At 39.8% G+C, this 17503-nt stretch overlaps 1 protein-coding gene across 3 annotated transcripts in view; it reads left to right on the top strand.

Moving 5' to 3' along the window:
• The first annotated feature begins 4506 nt into the window (after positions 1-4506).
• The window catches only part of USP40 (ubiquitin specific peptidase 40), a 72065-nt gene continuing 59068 nt past the window's right edge, over positions 4507-17503 (top strand). The window contains exons 1-6 of one of the 3 annotated variants that reach the window (XM_084891752.1): positions 4507-4614; positions 5628-5844; positions 9296-9363; positions 10470-10583; positions 12608-12772; positions 14727-14873. In XM_084891752.1, the coding sequence (XP_084747878.1) occupies positions 5646-5844; positions 9296-9363; positions 10470-10583; positions 12608-12772; positions 14727-14873 (693 nt within the window). In that variant the 5' untranslated portion in view covers positions 4507-4614; positions 5628-5645. Of the gene's footprint in view, positions 4615-4636; positions 4870-4908; positions 5026-5627; positions 5845-9295; positions 9364-10469; positions 10584-12607; positions 12773-14726; positions 14874-17503 lie in introns of those variants that run through there. The other 2 variants (XM_084891750.1, XM_084891751.1) reach the window with 2 other exon arrangements.

A 17503-nucleotide genomic window follows, 5' to 3' on the forward strand; every position in this document is an offset into this window, starting at 1 on the left:
CACTATCTCTGTCCAGGTAAAGATCGAAACTATTTTGTTGTTGTTGTTGCTGTTGTTGTTAATCCTCACCCAAGAATATTTGTTTTCATTCATTTTTAGAGGGTGGAAGGGCAGGGCAGAGACAGAAAGAAACATGGATGTGAAAGAGACACACCGATTGGTTGCCTCCTGTTGGGGTGGGACGAGCCTGCCAACAAAGTTCATGCCCTAGACTGGAATTGAACCCGGGACTCTTCAGTCTGCGGGCCGACGTTCTAACCATTGAGCAAACTATTCTTAGAAGGAAAACATATTGTTCAATATTTTCTTGTGAGTAAATTATTGGCAATGACTGCTTTGTGGTTTTCTTTGTGTTTGTTTGTTTGTGTTTTGTTCCAATATTTGAACAGCAAGGATGAATTTCAAATTAATTCTGCACAATAAACTAAGCCAAACAGAAGAGTCCATGTTGTGTAATTTCACTATTGTATTTCTTTCCACCCATTTTTTTTTTCTCTCTCTCTCTCTTTAAATGCTAACCACAATCCCTCTCAATAAATTTGATAATCCACTAATAACACATGACCTTCGGTTTAAAAGGTTCTTGTTTATAGCATTTGGGTACAGATTGCATAACAAATAGATTAAGTAACAGCACAGATAAGGAAATAAAAATGCAAATAAAATTGCAAGTTTTTCAGGCCAGGGTCATAGTTTTTTACCTTTGCCAACCACTTGGGTCAAAATCCCAATTTTTGTAAGAGTAATCATGAACTCAAAAGTGTTGACCCCAAATTATTACTGCTTGCAGGGGTGGGGCCCACAGGCATTTGGAGGTCACTGTAGGTGTGGTGTGCTTCTCTTTAATGCAGGAGGCCCTATGACTTAAGTTTTAGTGAAAAACATTTTTATAAGGCTATTTAAAATTAAGTACAGTTTTGTGTCCATCCATTGCCTGGATCTCCTCTCCTGACAACATGGCCATTCTTACTTTAAAAAAAAATAATATATATATATATAATTGATTTCAGAGAGGAAGGGAGAAGGAGAGAGAGATAGAAACATCAACGATGAGAGAGAATCAGAAAGAATCATTCATTGGTTGGCTGCCTCCTGCAAGCCCCCTCTCCCCCGCATGGATTGAGCTCACAACCCGGGCATGTGCCTTTGACAGGAATCGAACCTGGGAGCCTTCAGTCCACAGGCCGCCACTCTATCCACTGAGCCAAATTGGCGAGGACCACATGGCCATTCTTTAGCCTACCTCTGAAGCAAGCCATTTTATCTGTAGACATCCCAGACTTTTAGGAAGCTCTTTCTTATAATAACAATTCATAATCTTCCCCCCGACCTAATTTATTTGTTCTGAACATATAGATTACATTCTAATAGCATTCCAATTTTACCACACTAGCTTCCAAGAGTTAATATATTCAAAACATAACTTTTGAGTTTCCTACCAGAGCTTTCCTCCTCTCCCAGTTTGGCTCAGTAAATGCTATTTTCATCTACCTCGTGTTTCAGGTAAAATAATGTACAGGTATCACTGTCCCACCTCCGCTCCATTCAAGCTGAGTCAGTTGGGGTTCAATCAGAGAAGCAGAACCACCAACGCTACCAATAGTCAGAGATTTGTCAAAGGGATTTGACTCGTGTGGGAGTTGGTTGAACGGATCCCTGTTAACAATCTTTGCCTCTATGCTAGAATTTCAGGACATCAGGGTGGGTCTTCTGGAAGGGATCAATAAGCTTGGACCCACAGGAATGAACTTGGATCTACAAGAAGGGACTAGAACTTTGGAGTGTTCTTGCTACCTCCAACCTTGATGATGTGGGGGTCCTGCAGGACAAGCTGGTGCTCTTCCTCACTGAGCTAAACACACACTGAGCAAAGATATGGGAGAAGCTGAAGGAGAAGCCAGGGCAAGGAAGGGCAGGTGCAGGTCCAACTGCCATTTCATGCCAATGAGTTAAGTCTGCATGTATGGCTACAAAAGTGCCTGTTCCACACTTCTGCATGTAAGAAAACAAAAATTGCTCCTCAATTTCAGGTAAAAATGTCTCTGTAACTAACCCTAATCAGATATAGGAAGGGAATTCTGGGAAACAAAATTCAGCTTAGCCCATTGATACATTATAAAGCCGCCACATGACCAAGTCCCATCCTGTCTTCAAAGTAGATCTCACATCTGCCCCGCTCTCTAGTGCCTGGCCATCATTCCACCATCGTCTCTTACTTGAACTTTAAGAACTGCCTCAAAAATTTGTCTTTCCGCTTTCATGTTTGCCCTGCAGACAGAAGCCAGAGGCGTCTGTTCAAACATCAATCACTATACTATCGTTTGTGTAATACCATTGAATGGCTTCGCACTGCAATTAGAAAACATCGTCGCCTTGGCTAAAAGGTGGATGAGTCCACCTCTTTAACCTCTTTCAGTCTCCATTTGCTTTCTCCACTCATTCCGGGCCTCCTTTCTGCATCTGGAACAGGACAGTTTCCACCTCAGGACCTATGTGTTTGCAGTTCTCTCAGCCTGAAGGGGTCTTTCCTGAGCTCTTCCTGTGCCTCCTCATTGGGAAGTTCTCCTTTAAGAAGTCTGATCTGAGGCCAATATCAGAAATAGCCCCCATCCTTGCTATTTACTGTCACATCCCTCTGTTATTTCCCTCAAGTTACTTATCACTACAGCTATCATGTAGCTTTTCTTTAGCTTCCTCCATTATAAAGTGAACTCTATGAATTTAGGGGCCTATCTCAGTCAGATTAAAATTAAATCTCAAACTTCTAGCCCTGTGTCTGCCACTTAGTGGATGCTCATTAAATAAAGATGTTTACTAAGTATTTATTAAAGAATGGATGAATGAACAAATGAATGAACAAAAAAAATAAAAAGCAACTCATTATGGCTCCTTGCCAGGAAACAGCTAAACCTCAGCCTGAGTGATTGATCCAACCTTCTCTGCCAGGACTGACCAGCAGACACTGAGGGACGTATGAATGGGTTACTCTGACAGGGTTCTGTGAAAGAGAGGCCAACGGGCTGCTTGGCAGGAGGTGCCAAAACAGCCCCCAATTGCCTGCCTCAACAACTTGAATTAAAATTAACCTCTATAATCAACAGGGTAAGCATCCTTGAGAAAGCACATGCTTCTACAAGGTTGGGTTTAAAGACGAAACATAGAGATTCCAGCAAAATACCCTGGGGGCTCAGACTTGTTTGGAAAAGTCAAGGACCTTCAGCAAGGTCCCCCCTAGAGGCCTCTGACCTTTCAGAGAATCCTCCTTACAGACTTTCCAACCAAGTGCCGTGTTTCCCCACACTTCTCTGGTCTTTTTCTTTTACAGAGCAGGTTTTTCATCACCTGCTGACCTGTCTGGCTCCTCATAGTTCATGTCATGATCACTCTCTGGAATTTCCAGAGCAGATGCACTCATTTCAGAAACATCTCAGCCTCCATGCCCACATTGTTCTGGTTTTAACAGCCCGAGTCCTGGTGGAGCTAACCTTCAGTGCTCATTCTTGATCAGGGAATGGAAGTTCGAGGAATATCTACAATTTGGAAGAGGGGAATGAAGCACAGCTGGTAAAAGAGAAACAACGTGCAGAAAGGGAAGCAGCAGAATAGCATGCCATGGGCCAGGAAGGAGAGTCTTGAGGCCAAGAGGCAATGTGGCCAAGTGAAGACTAATGAGAACTGAGAACAGACTTTCCCCACTGCAGTTTCCTAGACCTTTGACCTCTTAGCTGGTGCGCTGCCTCCAGGTCTTTCCCTCCCAATATTTCTGAACACTCCAGCTACAGGAGTCTCCCTTAAGTATTACATCTACAAATCTATTAGTCTGGCATTCACTAGGACTCCTGCCTTGCAGCTATTCTCAGTTTCTCCAGCCTTTAGCTGAAGTCCAGAGGATTTTCTCTCTGTCTCCCTCACTCATTCCAAGCTGGAAGCTGGATTGGATTGGGGAGGTGCCAGAAGTAGGGCCTACATACATAAGCTACTGAAACAGTCCACGAATAATATTCAAATCAGCAAGAGAGGATAATTTTGAGATATTTTTAGTGTATTCTTGTGAATGCTATTTAGAGTTGGTGCAGACAAAACAAACATTGAGGTTATCATAAAGGTTCAAGGCTACGCGGTACATTTTTTTTTTTTTTACTAGAGATACACTAGAAAAATGTCTTTGAAAGTGCACGGCCAAGCAGAAGAAGCCTTACACAGTGTTTCCGTTGTTTAGGTAATTTGGGAATTAGCCATTACAAAAGACAAGTGATCTTTGGGTACTCCACCGCAACTAGTGCGGATTGCCGACAGCAATAAGTATACACTTTAAGGTGTGATTGAATGAGCGGCCACCTGACCGATAGGACCCGCGAACCCGGGAACCGCGAACTGACCGCAAAAGAGAGCGCTCCCCTCCCACCCGACTCCCAAACTCGCGGGACAAAAAGAACTACATTGCCCATAAGGCCGGAGCTCCCGCGGGGCATCCTGGGTCGCGTAGTCCGCGTTCCATAAATTGCTCACGCTGGAAGCTGCCCGAGACACGCCTGCGCCAACATGGCGGCGCCTTCTTGGGGCGCGTCTGTTCGCTACGGGTTCTGGCCGGGGCGGGGGTCTGGGCTTTAGGCAGTAAGTGGAGCTGGCGGCCGGGCTTCTGCGGAGGGACCTGGGAGGCACAGGGGCCGTGTAGGCGGCACGGCCTGAAGAGGGAGAGGCGAGGGACTTCCGGGCCGGCCCGGGGACGCGGAGTTCTGGCGCCCGCCCCGCGGTCCTCGGCAGGAATACTGCCTCCTCGCGCCCCTGGGCCCAGGGATGACGGGAGGGCTTGAGGGCCTGGCCGAGGCCGGGAGCGGGAGCGACGGGAGTCCAGGCCACGAGCTCGAGGTCAGGCTTTCGAGTCCCATTTCTTGTGCTTTTCTTTTGAGGAAAGCGTTGAAAAGGAAAACAATCGCATTCCAGCGTTTCCTGTCCCTTGGGAACCGTGCAAGGAGCTTTGCCTTTTTCATTTCCATGCGGCCCTCCAGTCGCGCCGCACTTCAAGTGAGACCCTGAACAAGTGGCCTGGGTCCCTGGGGCTAACGTCAGGATCGCTGGGTGCGGCCTAGGCGGCCCTTTGCTCAGTAATTTTAATGGTCGTGAACGCCTCGCGACTCTCCAGCTTTGGGGCCATGCACTTAGCTGCTATAAAGGGTCATTAGTTCCATTTAATTCACTTCCGTGTCATAATCTGGTACAAGGAGTGTGAGAAGCAGAGATTTTAGGAAGTGATTGTTGTCCCAGGCCCTCGTCAGCTCTCAGGATGTGGGCTTGCTTTGCGTTCGCCACCCCCAGCAGTAGGTCAGATGTGGCAATGGGTATTCTTTCTGTTCTCATTTGGTGATGCCAGTATGCCTTTTTAAAAACAGCTGTGGTTCGTTGTGAGCCAAACCCTGTGCACTAAGTGCCTTTCTTTAATTGTCATTTGATTGTTTAAATCACCATGTGTGATAGGCGGTATCCATTTACATATAGGGAACACAGGTTTAGTAAGTTGCTCAGGGAAGACTTAAAAACAAAGACTCCCAAGTATAAGATAGGGGGTAATGGGGAGAAAGTTTGTTGTAAAAACAAGAGCATTTTATAACATGTCATCTTTTTTAAAGGTGATATTTAGTTTCACAATGTTTGGGGACCTATTTGAAGAGGATTATTCCAGTGTATCAAAGAATCAGTATGGAAAAGGAAAAAAATTAAAGGCCAAACCATTGGAGCCACCTGCTCCTAGAGAATTTACCAATTTAAGCGGAATCAGAAATCAGGGTGGAACTTGTTACCTCAATTCCCTTCTTCAGACTCTTCATTTTACACCTGAATTCAGAGGTATGCTATTATTACATGCATTTGCTGAGTAGCCTGTAACCCTCATCTCCATGTAATTATGCAAGATCACAAAGAGACAAAGTACCTTAAAGGTGTATTCTACAGCATGCGTTTATTGTTAATGTAACATACAAAATGGTAATGTGAAGCTTAACTTATCTTAAGTATATTCTATGTAATATTTAGTAACAAAATTTAAAATGGCAATATTTCTTTTCTAATCCTTATAATTTAAAAGACAACATAAAAACAATTTTGTCATGAGTACTGGCCTTCATTATTGTTATACTATTGGTATTTTTGAGTTTTAAAATTTCTCCAGAGTAATAAACACATAAGCCAGAGTTACCCAAAGCAGTTATATCATTTGGAATGGGGAGGGTGTCACATTATTTAAACAGTTCGTAATCATTTACCTGCAGTTCTGCAATTCCGAAAACTCTGACAACCTGATATGATTGATCTAAATTTGTTTATTAGAAACTGAGCTGATGTGAAACCTTTTATAGTATAGTTATTTCACTTGGGTGAATATTCATTCATTTGTTTTAGGAATATTAATCTTGATTAACACACTATTTGTCCCAGACCCTGCTGAGGGTGTAAAATTAACATAATGTTAACCTTTTCTTCATATTACCTTTGTAAAATCTGGAAATAGTGAATTTCAAAAACCCAAGCATGATGTTAGACAAAGGGGTTGTGTGCAAGGAACAGAAACCCATTCAAATTAACTAAATTTCAAAAGGGGTTTATTGTAGGAATGTAAGGAAATATCCCAGAAATGACCTACAGGAAGCCAGTCCAACCTTACTGGGCCCTAATTTCTTGCTTTTGTTTCTCTTTACATGTTTATCCCATTCCCATCTCTGCAAACTATTTTCCTCTACAGCAGTGGTTCTCAATCTTTCTAATGCCACGACACATTAATACAGTTCCTCATGTTGTGGTGACCCCCTACCATAAAATTATTTTTGTTGCTACTTCATAACTGTAATTTGCTACTGTTATAAATAATAATGTAAATATCTGTGTTTTCCGATGGTCTTAGGTGACCTTGATAGCAGTTCTCAACCTGTAAGCTTAAATAAAGTCTTCCTCCCTCCAGAGATTTACCATGTCCCTTACTCAGGGCCATTCTAGTGGATTGAACTGCGTGTGGGATTTAAGAGTGGGGCCTCTTGTTCTTGATTCCATCCCCTCCTTAAAAATATCTCCCTGATGCATTCAGTAATTCCACCATAAGAAATTTTCTGTCTGAATAAGCAGATCCCTAGTGGGGGTTAGAACTTTTCCAAGTTTTAATATCGTTGAAGTTTAAGGGCAACCTAAAGTAGAAAAGTAGCCTTAAAAATATACTGAGGCAGGTGTTTGCGGTGGAGCAGGGCATGATGAGTACCACTAAGCAAGAATAGGGCTGAGAGTCCGAGGGCATCTTCTCTAGCCAAGCACATGGGTTGATATCTTAGTGGGGATTGTGAACTCTTAAGGCTTAGCATGAATCCCAATGCTTATTGAAGGGGAAGTATACTTGGGAAAGAGTAAGGACTGAGGGAGAAGAGTGTTGGAGCTTCTTGGAATCATATTTTATGGAGTTAGGCTAGATTGGGTTCCACTGTACTCCCAGTTTAGTGTAGCTAAAAGTAGTGGGAGATGATTGTAAAAGTCCTTGTAGTTCATTTTTTCCCCAGTTCCTCTCAGGAATTCTGGAGAAGTATAACATTCATAACAGTAATCACTAGGCAGCAGTGGTTGCCAGTGGAGGACAACACTCATCCCTTCTCTCCCTGGAGCATATCAAAGTTCCCAGTAGGAGTTCCTATCTAGGTTTGAATAAAGATTTCCAAAAAAATTCATATATTCCCTCATTGGGTAGCATAGCGAGATGCTGTATTGTTTAAAAAAGTAGAAGCCTGGTGCACAAATTCATGCACCAGTGGGGTCCCTAGGCCTGGCCTGTGTGATCGGGCCAAAACTGGCTCTCCGATATCCCATGAGGGGTCCTGGATTGTGAGACGGTGCAGGCCAGGCTGAAGGATCCCACCAGTGCACGATTGGGGCTGGGAAGGGACCTCAGGAGGGCTCCAGGGTGTATCTGGCCTGTGTCACTCAGTCCCGATTGGCTGGATCCCAGGAGCAAGCTAACCTACCAGTCAGGGCATCTGCCCCCTAGTGATCAGTGCATGTCATAGCAACTGGTTGACCAGTCTACTGCTGCCCCCTGGTGGTCAATGCACATCATAGCGAATGGTTGAGCAGCCTTAGCATATCATTAGCATATTATGCCTTGATTGGTTGAACGGACAACTGGACACTTAGCATATTAGGCTTTTATTATATAAGATTCTTGGGACTGGCATTGAATTACCAACTTATTGTTCCAGTTGAGCCCACTACCATCTGTTACCACGCTCAACCTAGGAAAGATGTTTGCATACCCCTAGAAGGAAGGGTATGATCTCAGAGTTAAAGGTGGTCCTTCTCAGGAAAGGATGGCTTGCTGTTGTTCATATGCAAAACTATTATTTGTTATATTTCCTGATACTCTTTAGGTAGCTATAGGGACCTACTGCTGATGGCCATCACAGATTTCTGATGTTTCTGCTCTTAGTTTTATATGAATAATTTTCCTTTTCTAGATCTTTCATGCTGAAACCTTAACATGCCCTTTATAGTCAACTAGAAGCCTGGTGCACAAATTTGTGCACTGGTGGGGTCTGGCTGGCCCACCTCGATGGCGGCCCATCAAGTTAGGCTGGCGGGGTGGAGGGGCTGTGAGTGATTGGCTGGCTGGCCCCACCCCTGATCAGGATTTTGGGGGCCGGCAATGGGTGTGGGCAGTTGGCCAGCTGGCCCCAACCCCGGTCAGAATGTTGGGGGCCCATCAGGGTCTGGGCTGGCCAGGGACGGGGGGCTGATCAGGCCCAGATCAGGCTGGTTGGCTGCCACAGTGCATGTCATAGCCACTGGTTGTTTCACTCTGGACTTTTACCTAATAAAAGAGTAACATGCTAATTGATTGTACCTTTGTGACATCCACCAGCCAATCAGGAGTGGGTGTGCAAATTACCCAGCAAAGATGGCAGGTTAATTTGCACACACAGGCACCAAGTGGCTGGGGGCAGGGCAGGACGCAGGTGTTCCGCAGCACCCCAGCCTCTCTGGGCCACTGGGCAGCGTGGGAAGGAGGAAAGGCGGCTCAGGCCAGAGTGAAGGCGCTGCTGACAGCCAGGGGAAGGAAGGCCCATTTTTGCACAAATCGTGCTTCAGGCCTCTGGTATATATATAGAGAGATGGTTAAAATGTTACTAGAATGTAAAATGTGTAGAGTAAGGGTATAAAAATTGCTGCAATCATATTGCTGAATTGTTAACTGATTTTATTTATTGGTGGCCTTGGCTTTCTAAAATGAAATAATGTCATTTATATCTGATTCTACTTTTTTGTCTAGAAGCTTTGTTTTCTCTTGGCCCAGAAGAGCTTGGCTCTTTAGAGGAAAAGGATAATCCTGATGCAAAGGTATTAAATCCATGATTTACAGGGGTTGTTATTTTAGAGTATTGAGGGAGTGTTTTTTTAAGGAAGGAATTAATTTGTTACAGAAATCGATAATTTTATTAATTAGTTACCAACTATGATTATTTTCAGAAAGTGACTTGGCTTATACCCTACTGACAATGGGACAGTTTGTCAAATGTAACGTCGCTGCTGCTACTGTGTTTATTCTTTCTTGTGGTGAAGGAAATATTTGCAAATGGCCCACACTAGCCTAACAGAAACTCTACATAATGCACTTATTTGTATTCACAACAAATAGGACCAGTATTCATTCAGTTTGATATTCTGGAAATAAATTGAATGAGGAATTGGTTTATCATAAGTACAGATCTAATGATGTTCCTCCCCTGCTTAAACATCATTCAGAAGTTTGTCGCTTTCAGGCTAAAATCAGTACTTGTTACAAGAAGTCTTTCATGATCCAGCCCAGTGCTTCTCAAGCCACCTGTGCAGCAAAGGGCCAGTTTTTGTGTATTTTTAAAAACTTCCAATCTGTTGCAGATTATACTTTTGTGGGACATAATAAAGATGTCATCACAATGTCAAATTGCAATAAAAGTTTCTAAAGGCTGATTCTCACTTTAGATGCTTAAATTTGGTCTGCAAACTAGGCTCTGACCAGCATTTTCTGTCAGCCTGGCCCTCTCCACCCCAAATAAGACAGGAACAGGCTTGGAACCCACAGGAAGAAAGCAAGGCTGGGTGCAGCCTGTCTGTGACTGGGAAATTCCTCCTGAGAGTATGTCTGTATCTGAAGCATTTTAGAGAAAGAATGAAGTATTAGAGACTTAAATTACTATCCATCTGTAATCCCTGAGGTAGTTTTTTAAGGCTTCTGGGTTTTAATATTGACCTGAACTATGTCCAGGTAGAAAACTCCAGATAGCTAAAACACTTTGAATTGAATTTTTGAAGAAAAATGATCACCCTTTGTAATAAGATTTGTAAACTTTCTTCTGGGTGAACTGAGTGAACTAGGAGATGTAATAAAATTAGTATGCAGTTCTTTTGAAAAGCTCAAACCACATTGAAAATACTTATTTAGAAATGCATTTGTTCTCATTCAGGTTCGAATCATACCTTTACAGTTACAGCGGTTGTTTGCTCAGCTCCTGCTCTTAGACCAGGAAGCAGCCTCCACAGCAGACCTCACTGACAGCTTTGGGTGGACGAGCAATGAGGTACGGAGATCAGCTTCTCTAAGAAACATTGCCGGCAATGAAGAATAAACACTGGGTTAATGTTCTCTAACTTCTTTAATTTTGTTTTGGGATCTCAAGATATTATTTAAATATTTTCTTCTCTTGTGTTAAATAATTACAAGCCAGAAATATATTTTGGACACTTGTTTGCAGGATTTTTTGAACAGTTGTGATTTGGGTGTGGGGAGAGGGCTATGAATACAGAGAGAAGTATAGGAGCTGATTTTTACAATTTATATCTGAGAATCTTTATATGGACTAATTGAGGTTGAATACCTATTACAAAGTGATTACCATTTATATAGCAAACTGATTGATCAGTTTAAAAAGCCGCCTAGCATTAATTCTGGCTTCCTCTGTGACGTGCTCTTGGTTTTGAATCTGAGTGTTCTGATTTGAACATATGCTTCAGGCAAAACTATAAAATCATCCTTGGCAGGTCTTTTCACTTTCCCGGCCTTTCTCCTGACTCTCTTCATTGTCTTCCTGTGTCCTAGTGCAAGACTTTCCTTCCTTGTTCCCTTTGCGTCCCTAAGGGTATTGCACTGTGTACAAACACAAAACATTTGACAGCAACAAGTAAAGGTGCTTGTTGTCAATAAGCTGTTAGCTGTATAAAATCAAACCAAGTCTGTGTGTGCGTTTTTTATGAAATAGATGTGGTTTTGCAAAGACACGGGAATGGGAGACTGTCACAGAATGTAAAGAGGCAATGGTCAGAATAATGTTATGTTGCCTTCAACAGTGAACTCTGAACTGTGGTCGTCTTCTAACAGGAACACTCCTTAACTAGGTGATGCTATGAGGTCAAAGAGGTAGGGCTTGAACTTTGAAGTAAATGGGGTTTTACTAAACAGTATGCTAAATTTCTGATGCAGGATAGCTGCTTAGGGGTAATTTCTTGTTTTAAAAATAACTGCTTTATTGAGATATAATTCACACACCATAAATTCAGTGGGTTTTTTTTTTTTTACTATGTTTACAGAGTTGTACAACCATCACTACAATTAATTTTAGAACCTTTTCCCCACTCCATACCCATTAATAGTCCCCCTTCCCCAATCTCTTTCTCCTCACCCCCTGGCAACCACTAATCTGCTTTCCATCTCTGAACACTGTACACTTGCCTATTTCTGCACATTTCACAGAAACGGAATCATATAGTATGTATTGGCATTCATTCCTTTTTATTGGCACGTAATATTCTATGTCATAGATATGCCATCTGTTTGTTTTTTAAATCTAGTCATCAATTGATGGATTTCCCTTTGTTTTGTATAATGAGCTTCCACTAATTTATTAGTTTCATACTTAAAGCTGTGAAAACCTTATTTACTTCTAAATAAAATCTTTCAGGAAACGTGTAGGACTGAACTTTCAGTGGCAGAAAGGGTCTCTGAGACACTTCTGGCAAACTTAGGATTGTTCAGAAATAGCTTGAAAACTTCTGCAAGCTTTCTGTCCCACCAGAAATTAAATTGAATGAGGAAATTTGTCTTCTAGTGTCTTGTGTGTTAAAAAAGAAAAATGAAAAAGATCCTGAGTCCTACATCTTGCTTCAGCTTCTATCCACTTTGTCAGCTTCTCTTCACATGAACTCTAAATTTGTCTTCCTTCACTGCCTCTACTTCTGCACCTTCAATTTGTTCCTCTTGTTTCTTGGAAAAGTCACTCATGACATCTGTGTGCCAATTCCAGGAGACACCTCTCTGCTCTCACCACCCCTTTGTAAAGCACCCGCCTCTGTGATTCCTGTGACCTCACTTTCCTGGTTCTCCTCTCCTGCCGCTCTGCCTGTTCATATTTTTGTTTTGTAATAAAACTGAAAATAGGTGGTGGTCTCTTAACCTGTTCTCAGCTCATTTAGATTAGTCATCCTTATGTTTGATCGAGTTTACCTTTGGATTTGATAAATCTTGTGGGTGTTTTTTTAATATCACTTAAAATATGTTTTTAAAAATGTGAAGCACAAAAATCACATTTAAAAGTTACCTTTTTTATAGGAAATGAGACAACATGATGTGCAGGAACTGAATCGAATTCTCTTTAGTGCTTTGGAAACTTCTTTAGTTGGGACCTCCGGCCATGACCTCATCAATCGTCTATATCATGGGACCATTGTTAACCAGATTGTTTGTAAAGAATGTAAGAATGTCAGTGAAAAGCAGGTGAATATGCAAGAGTGTTTTAGTAATAAATTATATTGTTAAGAATAATTCATACTGTTAAATCTAGGACCTGTGGTACCATGTGAGGATTAACTGTTTATTTCTAGAAATCACTTTATTGGGGTTTTTTCTTTTACTCTAGCTCCACCTAAGTCATAAGTTTATAATCCAGATTTCTCCATGTAAACTGAAAGAAGCAAATATCATAAAACATCGTTTTGATGTTTTATTCATTATTCTGATAGAAAATAGAGTTGGAGATGTTTGCAAGTAGAGATCTGTGGCCTCATAAGGAAAGTGACTTCATCATGGTTGTTGGTGGAATATTATCAAGTTAATTAGGGAAGTAATAAAAATAGGGTATTGACAAATATCTGTAATTAAATATTGGATTTAGTTTATTAATGTCTTTAAGAAAGTTCTTTGCACATGTATGCTTATATTTAAATGTTACTGTTTAAAAATATGTTTATTTTACATAAACATATATAAAGCCATTATAATAATGTTTAATCCAGTATAATCTATCATACTTTGTCATGACATAGATTGTCCATTCAATATTATTGGAAATTTGCTCATGTAAATATAATAATCTCCACTTACTCTACCTATCTTCGACAGCAAATTATTTCATCTGAATAGCTGTCCTTTAATAAAAATATTTTGTTATGGCAAGAGTTATAGAAAGTTTCTGTATTTGATAGTATGAGTAAAAAATTAAATGCCATTTTCTAAATGTTGCATTAATTGCTTTTTTTGGCACAGATATTTTCTTTTTTTCTATTTCTTTATGAGCATTGGGGATAAAAGATACTTTTTTGATTCTTTTTTACTGTGCTAATAGGTTTGGCCAGCCTAATTTGAAAATATTAAGATGTGTGTCTTTGAATTACTGTATGATGACTTACCTATAATAATAATTCACAAACTAATTTCATACTACTTTGTATATTAAGGCACATGATAAATTACAGAAATTAACTTTTCACATACATATATTATAGACCATATCTAAATTTTACTTTTATTACTTTAGATTTCTACCATGAACTTAGTACTGTTATTTTATAGTTCCAATAATGCCTTTAATGCTATTAAAACTAAATACTCTATACGCCGAAGCCTGGTTTGGTTCAGTGGTAGAGCATCGGTCTGCGGACTGAAAGGTCCCAGGTTCGATTCCGGTCAAGGGCATGTACCTTGGTTGCGGGCACATCCCCGGTAGGGGGTGTGCAAGAGGCAGCTGGTCGATGTTTCTCTCTCATCGACGTTTCTAGCTCTCTAGCTCTCTCCCTTTCTCTCTGTTAAAAATCAATAAAATATATATATATTTTTAAAACAAACAAACAAAACTAAATACTCTATAAACTTGTCAGATTTTCTAAGTTTTTATTACTAAGAACATGTTGTAATTAAAATGTAGTTACAGTATACTTTATAGACTCCCATTTTGCAAAATATCCTCTTAATTTTTGTAAGAATAGAATACCTTTTTATCTTGACTCAAAATTATGTTGTTGTTTTTTTTTATAACTTCTTAAGTATGTGTTAAACCAGCCCTGGCAGAAACAGATGAGTAAACAGAATTTCCATTTGAGTATTCAGCCCTCCCCTTGTTGTTCTAGTCTAGAAACTCATCACTAATAAGACCTGCATGTACACACTTCTTAATGCAGATGTATATTTGTCATTTGTCTTAACTCCTGACAAAATAGGTTTTATTGGAGCTACAGTGAATTCGTTCCTGATATATTTTAAGCTCAGTTATAGTTTTAGAAAAGATAATTTGGTTATGAATTTCACAGTATCTGATTAGGAGGAGATCTATACCTTGATATGTACAGTATTTTAGGAAAAATAGATCTGATTATTTTCATTATGTGTATGAATTGGTGATGTATATGTGAACTGTGAAATTGTTTTTTAATTATTATGTTTATGTGTATTTTAGGAAGACTTCTTAGATCTAACAGTAGCGGTAAAAAATGTAACAGGTCTGGAAGATGCACTCTGGAACATGTATGTAGAAGAGGAGGTTTTTGACTGTGACAACTTATACCACTGTGGAACTTGTGACCGGCTGGTGAAAGCAGCAAAGGTAAAGACAGACACTGCCTTTTTTTAGGTTGGCCATTTAGTACTTTAGCAAGAAGGTCTATCAAGTGAAGTCAGCTTGTTTGAAACAGTTTGGAAGATATACATGAAGCTGTTAATACTAAGGATCGAAACACATTTACATTTATATCTGTATTTTAATTTTTATAGTAAAGGCTTTTTTTAAGCTTTCAACTGAATAGTTTTCTCAACTTCTTTCCTTCTCAGGAAAAATTTTATTTGTACCTCAGTGGTTCTTAAATACACCTTTGGTGATAAACACCTCACCATCATGGCTTTTTGCAGATTATCATTACAGAGAAGGCAATATGTTTTTATTTCTGCCAACCAAGACGCTTGTTGAGCTTTCCTTTCTTTGTCTACTACTATGAAAATAGATGGCTTTCTTCACTTTCTGCATAGGCAGGTATTTTACAGTTTCAATATATATACATACCTCCTTCCCGACTCCAGCAGATCTAATATGCCCCAATTAAAGGGCTTGACAGTACTTCTGGGTTTCTTTTTGTACAGCAAAGCAAAACACAGGGTGAAAGGAGGGCAGGATGTAAGCAATGATTTTTTTCCTGCAATGAGGCACCAACTCTGCTGCTGCCATTGTTATGCACAATGGTCACTATTCCACTGCTGGTGGATGGTGTCATAGGCTCTTTCTAGCATGATGAACTGGAACCCAAGTCACTCGGTGGTTATTGAGCTCTCACTGAAAGAACAACCACAAAAGACATATCTTTGCAGTTACTCTGTTATGATAACCAGATAATACTATTCCTACAGCTGACAATGACTGGCTGTTCTAACAAAGAAAATGAGGAATGATTTAGATAATACACAATTTTGATTTGGATCCTGGTCATTGTAGGTGAAAATGTGATAAAAACAATAAACTCAACACCCGTAGCTTTCTCAATAGGATTTGAACCAGGATAAATATTATACTGTTTAGTTCATACTTTTATCCAGCCTTTACCCCTTTAGGAAACCTAAATAGAGAGGTTTATTGTTTTCTTATTTAGTTTGTATCTCATCTTTGGCGCCATGATTACAATCTAATTAAATAAATATAAAATTTAGGGGATAAGAAGTTTTGAAAGATACATAAATACATTTTTAGTTTTAGTTGGGCTTAATATGCACATTAGTAAAATAAAACCTTTTTGCTAAATAAAAGCAGTTCTTTATGCATCTTGTATATCATTGGTTTAATTATTTTTCAGTAGAAATATTTTGATTTTGATATTTTTTAAAAAATATGTTTTTATTGATTTCAGGGAGGAAGGGAAAGGGAGAGAAGGATAGAAACACCATTGTGAGAGAGAATCATTGGTCGACTGCCTCCTGTACGCCCCCTACTGGGGATGCAGCCCGCAACCGGGGCATGTGCCCTGACTGGGAATTGAACCATGACTTCCTGGTTCATGGATTGCCATTCAACCACTAAGCCACATCAGTTGAGCTTATCTTTATACTTTTAAAATTACATTCTGTTGTAGTTGCATTAAATTTATTGCATTCTAAATTTAGGTTCAGTTGTACTACCTAAATTAATGCAGATTTTCTTATTTTGAGCAATCTTTCTTTTCTCAGCCACATTGTAGTTGAGTCAGTTTTTTAGACTTAATTGAAAATCTACCAGGTGGTTAAATTGCTGTTTTATCATTTAACTGTTTTTTGTTATTTACTTGATTTTTAGGATTGTTTTACTTATATTTTTAGGAATGTTAAATATTTATGATTTTGGATAATTTTATATATGAGGAAGGATGTTTTGCCCCTCCCATAAGCCATTAGTGTAAGGAGGGTGGGAAAAGCTGATGACTTTTTTTTAAAAATTGATTTTAGGGAGAGAGAGAGAAACATCAGTTTGTTGTTCCACATATTTATGCATTCATTGGTTGCCTCTTGTATGTGCCCTGATCAGAGACCGAACCCACAACCATGGCATATCAGGATGACACTCTAACCAAATGAGCTACCTGGCCAAGGCTAAAAGCTGATGACTTAAAAAAACAAAACAAAGCAAAACAAACAAAAACGCTTAATTATGTTTTATTTTAAAACAAGAAATTTTTCAAAAACTTACCTGCTTGTAAGAACTGTAACTATAAAACCCCAATCAGTAGATCTTAACATTGGGGAGTTAGAGCACTTTTGAAAGTCTAATGAAAGCTTTGGATCTCTTCATAAATACATAAACATGTACAATTTTGGTATTTCAAGGGTCCAGATCCATTGAAAGAGGTCCAAGGATCCCAGATTAAGATCTCCAGTTGTTTAGTAAATAAAAGGAAGAAGATGATAGGCTAGGACTTTGGCAGGAAAGAAACATTGTTAGGGAGGGGAGCATCCAGTTATAACATGCTCATCAGATAGCTTTGATTTTAGGGTAGAAACTCTAAAATTGGGTTGTAAATTTTAGTTGTAAGCATAAATGAGTGATATCACTTTTAGTCCTATAAAATAGATGAGTTTATATCAAGGGCTATATTCAGTTCATCATGATGAGTTTGTGACTTAAGGACATTTTCCTCTTAAAATTATGTCATAATTTGCTTTGTTTAAGAAACATGTATTCTTTTATGCAACTGCTTTTTAAAAACTTAAAACTTTTTC

This window comes from Pipistrellus hanaki (assembly GCF_964339955.1).
Source record: "Pipistrellus hanaki genome assembly, chromosome: 8".
Taxonomy (NCBI): Eukaryota; Metazoa; Chordata; class Mammalia; order Chiroptera; family Vespertilionidae; genus Pipistrellus; species Pipistrellus hanaki.